At 58.0% G+C, this 11167-nt stretch overlaps 3 protein-coding genes across 3 annotated transcripts in view; 1 reads left to right on the top strand and 2 right to left on the bottom strand.

The window, feature by feature from the left end:
* Positions 1 to 2833, bottom strand: part of GUITHDRAFT_132555 (hypothetical protein) — a gene marked incomplete at both ends in the record, with an annotated part of 3687 nt that extends 854 nt beyond the window's left edge. The window contains 9 exons of the mRNA XM_005841083.1: positions 165 to 663; positions 935 to 994; positions 1046 to 1087; positions 1139 to 1939; positions 1970 to 2033; positions 2077 to 2119; positions 2189 to 2270; positions 2319 to 2416; positions 2462 to 2833. Coding sequence (XP_005841140.1) covers positions 165 to 663; positions 935 to 994; positions 1046 to 1087; positions 1139 to 1939; positions 1970 to 2033; positions 2077 to 2119; positions 2189 to 2270; positions 2319 to 2416; positions 2462 to 2833 — 2061 coding nt within the window. The remainder of the gene's footprint in view (positions 1 to 164; positions 664 to 934; positions 995 to 1045; positions 1088 to 1138; positions 1940 to 1969; positions 2034 to 2076; positions 2120 to 2188; positions 2271 to 2318; positions 2417 to 2461) is intronic.
* A 3640-nt stretch (positions 2834 to 6473) lies between these two features.
* On the bottom strand, positions 6474 to 9361 carry GUITHDRAFT_100406 (hypothetical protein; the record flags this gene model as incomplete). Its single annotated transcript, XM_005841082.1, has 6 exons — positions 6474 to 6549; positions 6754 to 6796; positions 6842 to 6893; positions 6948 to 7049; positions 7159 to 7338; positions 7565 to 9361. 6 exons carry the CDS (start codon positions 9359 to 9361, stop codon positions 6474 to 6476), a joined length of 2250 nt encoding a protein of 749 aa, XP_005841139.1.
* Positions 9362 to 9593: 232 nt separating this feature from the next.
* GUITHDRAFT_63902 (hypothetical protein) lies at positions 9594 to 10747 on the top strand (the record flags this gene model as incomplete). The annotated part of the gene is made up of 2 exons (XM_005841081.1): positions 9594 to 9858; positions 9909 to 10747. 2 exons carry the CDS (start codon positions 9594 to 9596, stop codon positions 10745 to 10747), a joined length of 1104 nt encoding a protein of 367 aa, XP_005841138.1.
* Positions 10748 to 11167: the final 420 nt, after the last annotated feature.

The following is an 11167-nucleotide window of genomic DNA, read 5'->3' as shown; positions in this document are numbered from 1 at the left end:
CAGGAGGAGGAGGAGGAGGAGGAGGAGGAGGAGGAGGAGGAGGAGAATTGACCTGTTAAACGGGAGGAGATTGGTGATGATGATTCTATCCTTCCCAATCCCATGCATCGCCGCTTCCTCGTAAAGGTTCTTCAACTGAAATCCTACCCGTCAGGCTCACACACCACAGAGGAAGGAGGAGAAACCGCTTTCCCATTGAACTCCAGCATCCACAGGACCGCCTCCGGCGCCCTCCTCATGATTCTCATCCAGGTGGACCAGATCTCTGGGTCGAGCTTGTAGAACTGATTGAAGGAGCAGAGCACGAAGGAGGAGGGGGAGGACAGCCCCAGCACCTCCTCCCTCGTGGGGACGGCGTGCCGGTGCGGGTCGAACTCCATCCTCGGCTGGATGAACGCCGGAGTCTCGCTGGGGAGGGAGAAGTTTCCCACGTCGTCATGCTGCAGGAGGACCTCCCGCCGGGAGATAGCATGGTCAGAGACCAGGTAAGTGGAGCCAGGAAGGTACAGGAACTTCTCCGAGTAGAACGATCGGCTGCAATGGTTCAGAGCGTGAGCAGAGGCCGCAAGGAGGGGAGAACAGGACCACTCGGGTGGAGACGATTTCACGTCCGTGGCTACGTAATGAACAAACTCGGCACCGAGGGTGCCGGTATACCCCCACCTGCTCAAACTCAGCACTCCATCGCTGCTCTGCTCTGCTCTGCTCTGCTCTGCTCTGCTCTGCTCTGCTCTGCTCTGCTCTGCTCTGCTCTGCTCTGCTCTGCTCTGCTCTGCTCTGCTCTGCTCTGCTCTGCTCTGCTCTGCTCTGCTCTGCTCTGCTCTGCTCTGCTCTGCTCTGCTCTCCCTTCATCCTTCCGTCTCTCAGTCAGTCGCTCCCCGCTCTCTCTCCCACTCCTCCTACCCTCCAGTCTCTTCACCGGAACCAAACTCACCACGACACGTGCAGAGGAGCAACGCCGGCTGCCATGAGCCGATGGATGGGGGAGCGGAACCTGGCAGACCCGTCAAGGCAGCTGGAAGGTGCGAGAGGAAGTACAAGTGACCTCAGCCCCTCATTCATCGTTGACGGGAGGAACGAAGGCTGACTGAAGGGAGAACACGTCACAGAGAAGCCCGCGGGGGGATAGCGAGCTCACTGGGTGAAGCCAGTCAGGTCGACCATGACGTGCAGCTTATCCTCTCGGACGCTCCTCAGCCTCTGCCAGCGCACAGAAGTCGAGGTGAGATGAGGGCAGGAGGAGAGGGACAAAGTTCCACTTGCCTGCGTGAAGGACATCCCGTGCATGTTCTTCATCCCCGAGCAGCCATGGGCTATCGTCCGATAGATCCTCGTCCCGTCATCGTGCTCCACGTCCCCGTAGCAGAACGCCTCCAGAACTCTGCTGGAGTTGTGCAGAGCAATCACTGACTGCAGGAACCTCCCGATGGAAAGTCTCGCCGCGTTCAGCCCGGTCACGCTGTAGAATCCGACATGAACGTGCCCCGCCCCTCCTTGCCCCCCTCCCCCTTCCTTGCCCCCCTCACGGAGATCACGCTGGAGCCTTGGAAGTCCCTTCTCGCGCTCACACGCTGCCTCGACGCTGGGATTGACCTGGTCAAACGTTTCTTCTGACAGGATCTCCGAGAGTCGGAGGACCATGGGGGGGTCAAGCCTGTACGTCTCCACAAGATATGGCATCAGAAGCGCTCGCCGCATCCTCAACGCCAGTCGGATCTGCTCAAGTTGCTCCCCCATCACCTCGTCCCAGTCCGTCCAGTCGCACAGCTCCCTTGCTGTCATCGCCACGTTGGTGACTGCGGTAGGAGCGAGGTGAGTATTTCTGACAAGCCTCGCGGCCTTCCTGAAGAGCAAGAGAGCTCGGTCGGAGCGGCCAAGAGCGAGGTAGACGTTCCCGGCATCGTTGAGACAGGTCGCCAACATCCTCGTGTAGAACCAGCTGCCATGGCTTGTCCTCGAGACACACAACCTGACACACAGGTGGTAGGAGCGAAGTGCAACTTCTGCATTTCCTCGCTCTGCTGCCTGAAGACCTGACATGCAAATGAGACCCCAATGGTCCGTCCGCAGACTCACCGATGTAATGTAGCTCCTCGATCCGGCCTCGCACCTCCTCCTCCTGAACGAGGCGAGCAATCAGCCAAAGGAACGATCCAGCGCTTGTTAGTTCTCGTCGAGTCACTTTCACCTGCTTTGGATCTTCTGCCCAGACATTCACATCACAGACTGCTAGAGTGTCGGAGCTGTTGATCAGCCTGACCGTGAGGAGCCTGCGAAGTTCTGAGAGATTCTGAAGTGTGAGGCATCTTGGATCCTACCTGGCAGACCCCCCGCAGTGAAACTCAAAGGTTCTGCTTCTGGACAGGGGAGCGCACACTCTTGCAGCCCCCTCATGCTCACTGCCCGTAGCCTCGACCTGTCGTAGGGTATCACTACCATGAGATCCGTCACACGCTCTCACTATCAACTTTCCGTACGCCTTCGTCGTGTAAATCTTTGTGAGACGACAATGAAAGGGTTGGATCAGAGGAGAAACAGAGATCTTGGAAATCACCTCAACGAAATGCACAAAGACCTGTCTCTCTAGATCTACATGTAGCACTGGCTGCACCCCGCGACCGGAATCGCTGCAGGTCTTAGCATGACCGTTCCGCTCTTCCCGATCCACAGCATACATAGCTGACTCCTGCCCAGGTGCGCCTTCTGCCTCGTGGAATGCACGCTTGCCGTACGCATGATCGCTGGGGATCGGCCATAGAGACGAATTGTCGGAGGAAGACTGCAGCGGGGATGGGAAGGAGCACACGAGTAACAGCAACAACAGCCACAGCATATCGAAGTGACGTTCTAAGCAAGGACGAGTTGCTAAAGAGCTTCAGAGTATGACTTTGCCGCCATCCACAGAGCACGCGCTTCCCACCGTGCAACGGAGAAGGGCAGCAGTGAGTGAGTGAGGGAGGGAGGGAGGGAGTGAGTGAGTGTGTGTGTGTGTGTGTGTGTGTGTGTGTGTGTGTGTGTGTGTGTGTGTGTGTGTGTGTGTGTGTGTGTGTGTGTGTGTGTGTGTGTGTGTGTGTGTGTGTGTGTGTGTGTGTGTGTGTGTGTGTGTGTGTGTGTGTGTGTGTGTGTGTGTGTGTGTGTGTGTGTGTGTGTGTGTGTGTGTGTGAATGAGAGACAGAGAGACAGAGAAAGGAGAAAAATCAACCTAGAGGGAGGAGGGAAAGGAGACGATGAGTACGAAGATGATAACTTTGTGTCAGACTGTTCCGCAGGCTCACTCTTATCCTCTCCGTCCTCTCTGTCCTCTCCGTCCTCTCCGTCCTCCTCATCCCCATTGCCTGTGATCTGTCCACCATGATCCTGGCTCCCCGACTAACCCACTTCCCCGCTCAGACAATTTCCCACCCACCCCTGGACCCTCCCCAGTGATTTCCGGGATTTTAGGTACAGGGTGGGGGTTGTCCCGATAGGTCAAACCTCGACATGGCGGCGAGGGCAGCAAGGGAAGCGAAGAGGAAGCGAGGAGGAGGAGGAGAGGAGGGGGAGAGAGAAAGTATCCTCCTCCTCTTGGGCTACATGCATCCTCAGTTCGACACTTCCTCTCTTCTTCCCGCGCCCTCCAAGCCTTCGAAGGTGAGGAACGCTGTTGCAAACTTGAAAGTTTGTTTTGCTTCACTCAGACCTTTGTGCTGCTGGCAGGATCAGGTGCAGACTGAGCATGCGGTGTCCGAGGAAGCTAGAGAAGAAGTGAGAAGAGCCCTGCATGAGCTCAGGAAGGGAAACATCAAGCCCTTTGCCGAAGCAGTGACCTCGGGCAGAGTCCATGTAGATTCTCCGATCGATCCAGTTCATCTAGACACCGCATTGCACGTTGCAGCCACAAATAACAAGTGAGGTGGCTGTGCTTTCCTGAGACGATGCTGATGTGTTCATGTGAAGGCCCTCTCTGATCCGTGAGCTCCTTGCCTTGGGCGCAAGCAGGACCATGCTCAACCAATACAATGAAACTGCGCTGGACAAAGCACGTGTCTTCCAGAACATTGAGGCGATGGAAGCCCTGAGAAGTGCAGCAGAGAGCTCACAGGGATCGAAAGAGAAATACGACCTGCTCTACGCTGCAAGTCAAGGAGATGTAGAGTTTATCTCCAATCAGCTTAAGGAAGGCAAACTGTCGGTGGAGGATAAGCTGTGCGAGGGTACTGGCGATCGACTGGTATTACTCGTGTTTGTTTGTGATGTAGTTTGGGGTTGCTGTTGTCTCAGAGATGAAGAAATCGCAGTCTTCTGACTTGTATCCTTCCAGCTTCATGTGGCAGCAGCATTTGGCAAAGCAGCCCTTGTGACGGAGCTTGTCGAATCTTTCAATGCCGACATTTCAAGATTGAATGCGTTTGGTGAGAAGGCTGTGGATAAAGCGATTGCGGTGAGAGGAATACTTGTGTGATGTCAAGAATAATCCTTCTACTACCAGTCGAAGCAGCAAGACGTCGTAGATTACCTCTCGAAGCTCGAAGCGGATCGAAATGATTCTGCGGCAAAGTTGAAGAAAAGCTCGTCTTTACTGTCAAGAATGGCTTCGAAGATCTCTATATCGAGAGCTGAGAAGGTACACCGAATCTCTTACTGTTCCCACACCGAAACCTGCTCGCCAGAAAGACGAAGACGAACCGAACGAGCTTCAACTTCACCTTTCTCCCTCCCAGACCAAACCAGACGTGCTGAGCCTCACCAACAGCAGAAGTCAATCATCCTCATCCGTCCGACCGAGCAAGTCGCTGCTCTCACGATTATCAATCACGAGTTTGTTCCGATCTTCTAAGTCGCTCAAGGTCCAGAGGAGGCGTTTCCTTCCCTGTGTTGATGGATTCCCCAGGGACAATCGGACGTGAACCAGCAGGGGGGGGAGCCCAAGGGTCAAGCCAACTTGCTGGAGTCTCAAGAAGAGGTCCAACAGCTCCTCACCCCTCCCTGCCTGATGCCTCCGCAGGATGAAGACGTCAAATCCTTCAAGCGCATGATTCGAGAGCTTGACGGGATGCTGGCAGGTCGATCAGCTCGCTTCCTCCCTTCCCTTCCCTTCTTTTCCGAGCCTGAAATTCGACTCTCCTCCTCTTGCCCTTCTGTCTTCTCCCTCCCCGCCATTGACTGCAATATCGGATGCTCAGCCATGTCAACGCTGGAGGCTGAGCTGAACTCGTACAAGGTCGAGGAAGAGTACTGTCTCCCTCCTGCTGTTCGCTGTTCTCATCTTCTACCCTAGACCGCAGATCGCTCCTCCCCCTGAAGTCCTCGAGTCCATCCCGGGTCTAATCCCCGAACCGAGCAAGGCGAGTTCTTCTTCCCAGGTGAGTCTCAGCTCGGCTCCGCCCTGTTGCCCCCCTCGATCCCAGTGCCTTCAGAGCCTCAGGAGATCCAGCGAGTTGGAAGAGAACGCCCTCGCGCACAAGGTCGGGCTGCTGTGCAGCTGAGCCCGTTTGACACCGTGTTTGTCAAGGTCTGGCTGCAAGGGCCGGGGTGGCTGACAGCGAAGAAGCCGCAAGGTCGCGTCCTCCTTGACCTGCTGGGGTCTCGATGATCCGTTCCCATCAGAATCAGGGTTCCCGCTTGGCGCAAAAGGGGTGCAGATGGAGGAAGATCAGCTCGAACGTCCTTCAGAACCTCCTTCAGCGGAGAGCGAAAAGCTGAGGGAGGAGCAGGAGGAGGTGATCCAGGAAGAGCCTGTCATGGTGAGGCTCGTTGCTGTCCCCTCCTTGCTTTCCTCCTTTCTTCGAGCTGCTGCTCAGCTGCCTATCCCCAGCCCTTGACGACTTTCTCCCTTCTCCGTCTCCTCCCTGCGTGCCTCTGACTTGACTGTCTCCACTTCCTCCTCCCTCGCTGTCGTCGCCTCTGTCCCGTCAGCTCGTCACGCCGGTGGAGGGCAACGACGATGAGATTCTCCGGCAGTTCAAGCCGCACTCGAGAGCAGAGCACCGCATGTTGTTAGAGCAGAAGAGAAGGTCAGCTTTGCTCATCCTTGCCCCTTTCCTTCCGATCCCCACCATACCCCCCTTCCTCTGCCCTTCCAGCTCTTTTGAGCTTACTCCTTGCCATGCTCCGCCTCGTGTCGTCTTGCTGGGATCTTCAGTTGCTGAGCTTGCGAGCAGGGAGCGATCCCTCATGAGGATATCAGAGATGAGGAGCAAACATGAATTCTTGGAACACGATCAAGGCATTGCTCCAAGTATTTCAATACTCCCGTTCTCCTCCTCCTCCTCATCCTCCTCCTTCTCCTTCCCCTTGCCTTTCTGTTCGTTACCCCCCTCCCTTTGTTGTGCCCTCTCGACCTTCGTCTTGGTCCTCCTCGTTCAAGTTCTTGGACCTCATTCGTCTCCTTTCCACCTCCTCGTTCCCCTCGCTCCTCCTCATTTGTTCTCAGATCGGCCGTGGATTCCCCCGACACTTCCGTTGAAAACTTGATTGAAAGCCTCCTGTTCCCCTCAGCTGCCCTTCACCTGCTGCAGCACGACTATCTTGTCTTTCTTGCCAAACTTGAAGAGTTTCCTCCTGTCAGGACTGACCGACGCGTCAGTGAAGTTGATTAGATTGCGAGAGGAAGGAGAGCAGAGGAGAGAAACGCAGGAAGGAGCGCGGCAGTTGTTGGGAGAGAAGGAGGAAGGAGCAGGGGAGCAGAAGGAGGGTGGGGGGGTAAGTGAACATGGAAGACATGTGAGGAAGAGATAGGGAGGAACGGGGGGGGGGAGGAGGAAGGAGCTGCACCTCAACTCCACCTTTCCGTCCGACCATCGCACACCGAGAGCAACTGCAGCAGGAGGTCAGGCAGGAGGAGCTAAAAGCTGCTGGATACTTGCGCTCCTCTCCAAGAAGCAATCGGAGAGGAAAGCGAACTCAACCTCCTCCTGTCTCCCACGTCATTCGGCAGCAGCAGCAAGGAGGAGTAGGAGGAGGCTCACGTCGTGGGGGAGGATCGCGTGAGGGGAGAGCAGGGTGAGCTGCGCGGTGGAAGCACGGAGAATGTCGTCATACACGTAAGAGAGGTACGGGCTCCGCAGGATCTGCAACTGAAGTGAGAGGGAGAGAGGGATGGGAAATTGTACGAGGAGCAGGAGAGGGAGAGGGAAGGGGGGAGGGAGAGGGAGAAGGAGGAGGAGGATGAGGAAATACCTGGACGAGCGCTCCAGCTTCGAGCTCGTTGGGCATTAGCCACTCCAAGGAGATCCCCTGCTGCTTCAGCGCCTCCTCCACCAGCTCCACGCTCGTCGGCTGCTCGACGCAGGCGATGACGTGCATGAGGGGAAGGACGACGCCCTCCCGCGCGCTCCTCCTGCGGCAGGAGACGATCATCTGCGCTGGAGTGAGACGCGATGACGACTGCGCAAGCAAGTAGCAGGGGAGGAGCAAGCAGATGCAAGGAAGGAAATCTGGCAGGTTTGGGTCGGGGCCACAGGAAAGGGTCAGTTGTATGAGGGGAGGGTGAAAGGGGGCGAAGGAGGAGAGAAGGTGAGGAGAGGAGGGAGGTGAAGGAGGGAGGGGAGGGAGAGGAGGGAGATGCGATCTCCAGTTAGCCAACCTTGGCAAGGGCGACTAGCTGAGCATCGTTGGTGTCGGCGGCGCTGGAGGAGGCGGAGGGGAGGCTGATGACGACGTCACACTCCGCAGCCCTCACCTCCCTGAGCTTCTCCATGGTGAGGAACCCACCGTAGAGCAGCTCGGTCGAGATGTTCCTCCTCTGTCCCATCTCTCTGATCGCCTTCTCCTGCCCCTCAGACTTGTCCGAGGATGAGAAGTGGACGACCAAGGAGGAGCCGGGCGCCAGACTCTCCTCCATGCTCTGCAGCAGCATTTCCTCCTCCCCCATGTTGAGGATGAGGACGCGGAGGGCAAACTTCTTCTTCATGCAAGAGAAGCACCTCTCAAGCTTCTTCACTACCCTCTCCTTCCTCTGGGTGTCCTGCTCCTCCTGCTCATTCGTCCTCCCCTTCCCTTCCATCTCATCCTTGCCCACCACCACCTGCTTGTTGCACCGGATGCTGTGGTCGCTGGACAGCAGAATGAGCAGGCTGCTGCCAGGAACTGTCTCTTCTCCGTCGGGTATCAGCTGAATCCTCTTGCTCCCGTCCTCTATCCATCCCAGCAGCACCGCTGAAGGAAAGAGCCGCCTGGCCTCCCCGAACGTCCTCCCCTCCAGCCATGACCAGGTGGAGGAGGAGAGAACGTACATCTGGCTCCCCTCTCCCGCATGCAGGATGTCCTCGTACACGTCGGTGATGCCCTGCAGCGTCATGCATGCTCGTATCACCTGCTGTGTGAACCCGTTGCGGAGGACGGGGACGAACCCGAGCTCGGGGGCGAGCTCCAGCCGGGAGGACGAGACCATGACGCCGTGCAGGTCGTGGAGCTTGTATCCCATGCTCTTCATGGGCTGATGCTTCTCCTGCAGTGTCCTCACGCATGCGACCTGCGTCGACAGGACCTTCTCCTCGTCCTCCTCTCCTTCAGGGTACTGGAGCAGGACGTGGCTGGCCTCCCCGGCGCAGACGTCCTGCAGCTCGTTGAGGGAGCACGGGTTGCCTGCTCTGACGCTGATAGGGAGGTAGACGTCTCTCAGGCTCTCCTGGATCCTCTGCCGCATCTCCTTCCCGTCCATCTGCGCAAGGATGACGATGGGGAGGGCGGAGTACCCGTCCTTCACGGCCTCTGCCAGCTGCCGGAGAAGGGGGGTCGTTCTGCTGTTCCAGTTGAGGAGGAGGGTGTGGCCGGCCTCGACGATCCTGTAGTTCCCCTCAAGGATGTTCTGCACTGACATCTCGATGGAGGAAGTGACGAGTCCGAGGATGACGGCGAAGGTGAAAATACCGGACACGAACAGCACGTTGGCAGCTACCAGGTACCCCGTGGACTCCTCGGAAACCGCGTCGATGCCAGGAGCGTTGTTGAGAAGGGCGTAGGCCTTGAAGAGCGCATTCCTCCAGGAGCCGACGTTCCCCACACACCGCAGGATGAGTCCGCCAACGACGACGAGGACGAGGGAGATGCTGAAGATGAACGCTGCCTTGACCGTGTTGGAGGAGACGACGATGTTGGAGAAGCGGTACTCCAGGTACGCCATCCTCTTCCGCATGCTCGTCCATGTGCCTCTCAAGCTGCGATCGTCCTCCGTACCCTGCCCCTTTGTGCCCCATGGCGAAGCCCAAAGGCCAGAGCTCTCTCTCCTGTTCAGCTTCGATGGCAGCGGCAGCGCTCCCTTCGGCTCCTCAGCTTGCAGTCCTCCTCGAAGCCTGCATCCTCCTCCTCCTCCTCCTCCTCCTCTCAGGTTGGCGCTCGCCATCGCCATCCCTGCCATGACAAGCGCCAAGCGCCTCGCCATGGTCATGTTGGTGCTGGTGGAATGGAAATTCGCAATTTGCCTCAGGAGTCGCAAGGCCTGGCACCCAAAGCAGCAAAATGGCAGGAGGTGATGGAGGCGAAGAAGGAGAGAGAGGGAGAGGGAGAGGGCAGGAAGGGAGGGGAAGGGAGTGGGAAAGAGGCAGAAGGGGAGAGGGAGAGAGGGCGAGGACGATGCTGAGCTGAGAGCAGGCGAAGGAAACGAGGCAGGACGGATGAAGGCCTGGACATGGAGGAGAGGAGGGCGCCTGGAGCCGCGGGGATGGGACGGGAAGGAGGGGATTGAGATTCCCACGGCTGGGGAGGGAGAGCTGTTGGTTCGCGTGCATGCTGCGTCCCTGAACCCGATCGACTGGAAGACGATGGATGGCGCGCATGACTGGCTTCTTCGGATGCGATGGCCGCGCGTGCCATGCTTCGACTTCTCTGGGGAGGTCGTAAAGGTTGGAGGAGCAGGAGCAGGAGGGCGGTGGAAGGAAGGTCTGTGCATTACGGTTCGCTCCCACTCTCAGTCACTCCCGTGCTCGCAGGTGACCGAGTCTTCGGTATGATCCGAGGCCTCCCACAGCTGGGCAGGGGAGCGCTGGCAGAGTACATGGTAGTGGACGAGGACGTTTGCGCTGCCTGCCCTCCCTCCTTCTCCCATGTGGACTGCGCGAGCCTCCCCCTCGTTGCCATCACAGCCCTCAAGGCCTTCCGAGCCTGCAGGCTGCAGGAGCGATCGCAGGATCACCCGCGCGTGCTGGTGGCGGGAGGAGCAGGAGGCGTCGGCACAGTGGCGATCCAGATCGTTCGCAACATGATGGGAGCGGAGGTGGTGGCGACAGCGTCGCCGGGGAGGAAGACGACCCTGTGCGAGGAGCTGGGAGCTAGGGTGGTGAACTACCACGAGGAGTGGGTGAAGAAGCTGGAGGAGGAGGGCTGCAGCTTCGACGTCGTGCTTGACTGTGTTGGGGACGCCAAGAGGTGCGCGCGGCTGCTCAAGGAGGGGGGTAGTCTCTGCTCAATCGTAGCTGGGGGAACGCAGGACGCTCTTCTGACCTGGCTCGACGACGCAAGGGTGGATCCCCGAAGCATCACCATGGGGGTGGAGGTGGTGTTGAGGAGCAGCTGGGGAGGGCAGCTGGTGGAATTCTTCTCAGGTGCTGCTGGGCTGAGGTCGCTGTGCAGGAGGAGGGGCGGCAGTTTCTTTCACGTCATCGGGGCAGGGGACGGGGAGCTGATGGGGGTCCTGGCGGAGGCGATGGGGAGGGGTCAGGTGAAGCCGGTCATCGACTCGGTGTTCAGCTTCGAGGACGCTCTCGCCGCCTTCGCCAAGTCCAGGGAGGGACATGCGGGAGGAAAGATAGTGGTGGAGATAAGAAAGTAGAGATCTGACCCTCGATCCGCAACTTGTTATTCTCCTGCTCCTCCTCCTCCTCCTCCTCCTCCTCCTCCTTGTGCCGTCTTGCATTCACTAGACCTCCATCCTAGTCCCATCCCTTCAACGCAGATCTTGTTTAAGTTTATTTGCTTCATGTTCATGGGTATGTACAAGAGGAGCTCTGAGCTAAGTTATGAGGCCTCGTAGGGTCAGCAAGACGATGTCACGTGCTATCAAGCTCTCCGCCACCTGCCCATCAACCATCACCCAAATCACCTCCTCCTCTTCCTCCTCCTCCTCCTGCTCCTGCTCCTCCTCATCCTGCTCCTCCTCCTGCTGCAGCTGCTCCTCCTCCTCCTGCCTGCCAACCTGCCTGCCTACCTGCCTGCCTCCTACCAACTCGCCCCCTCCCCCTCTCAACTTCCA

The sequence above is a fragment of the Guillardia theta genome (genome assembly GCF_000315625.1).
Source record: "Guillardia theta CCMP2712 unplaced genomic scaffold GUITHscaffold_4, whole genome shotgun sequence".
Classification (NCBI taxonomy): Eukaryota; class Cryptophyceae; order Pyrenomonadales; family Geminigeraceae; genus Guillardia; species Guillardia theta.
Note: the sequence above shows the minus strand (reverse complement) of the source record. Positions and strands in the feature narration are given on the sequence as shown.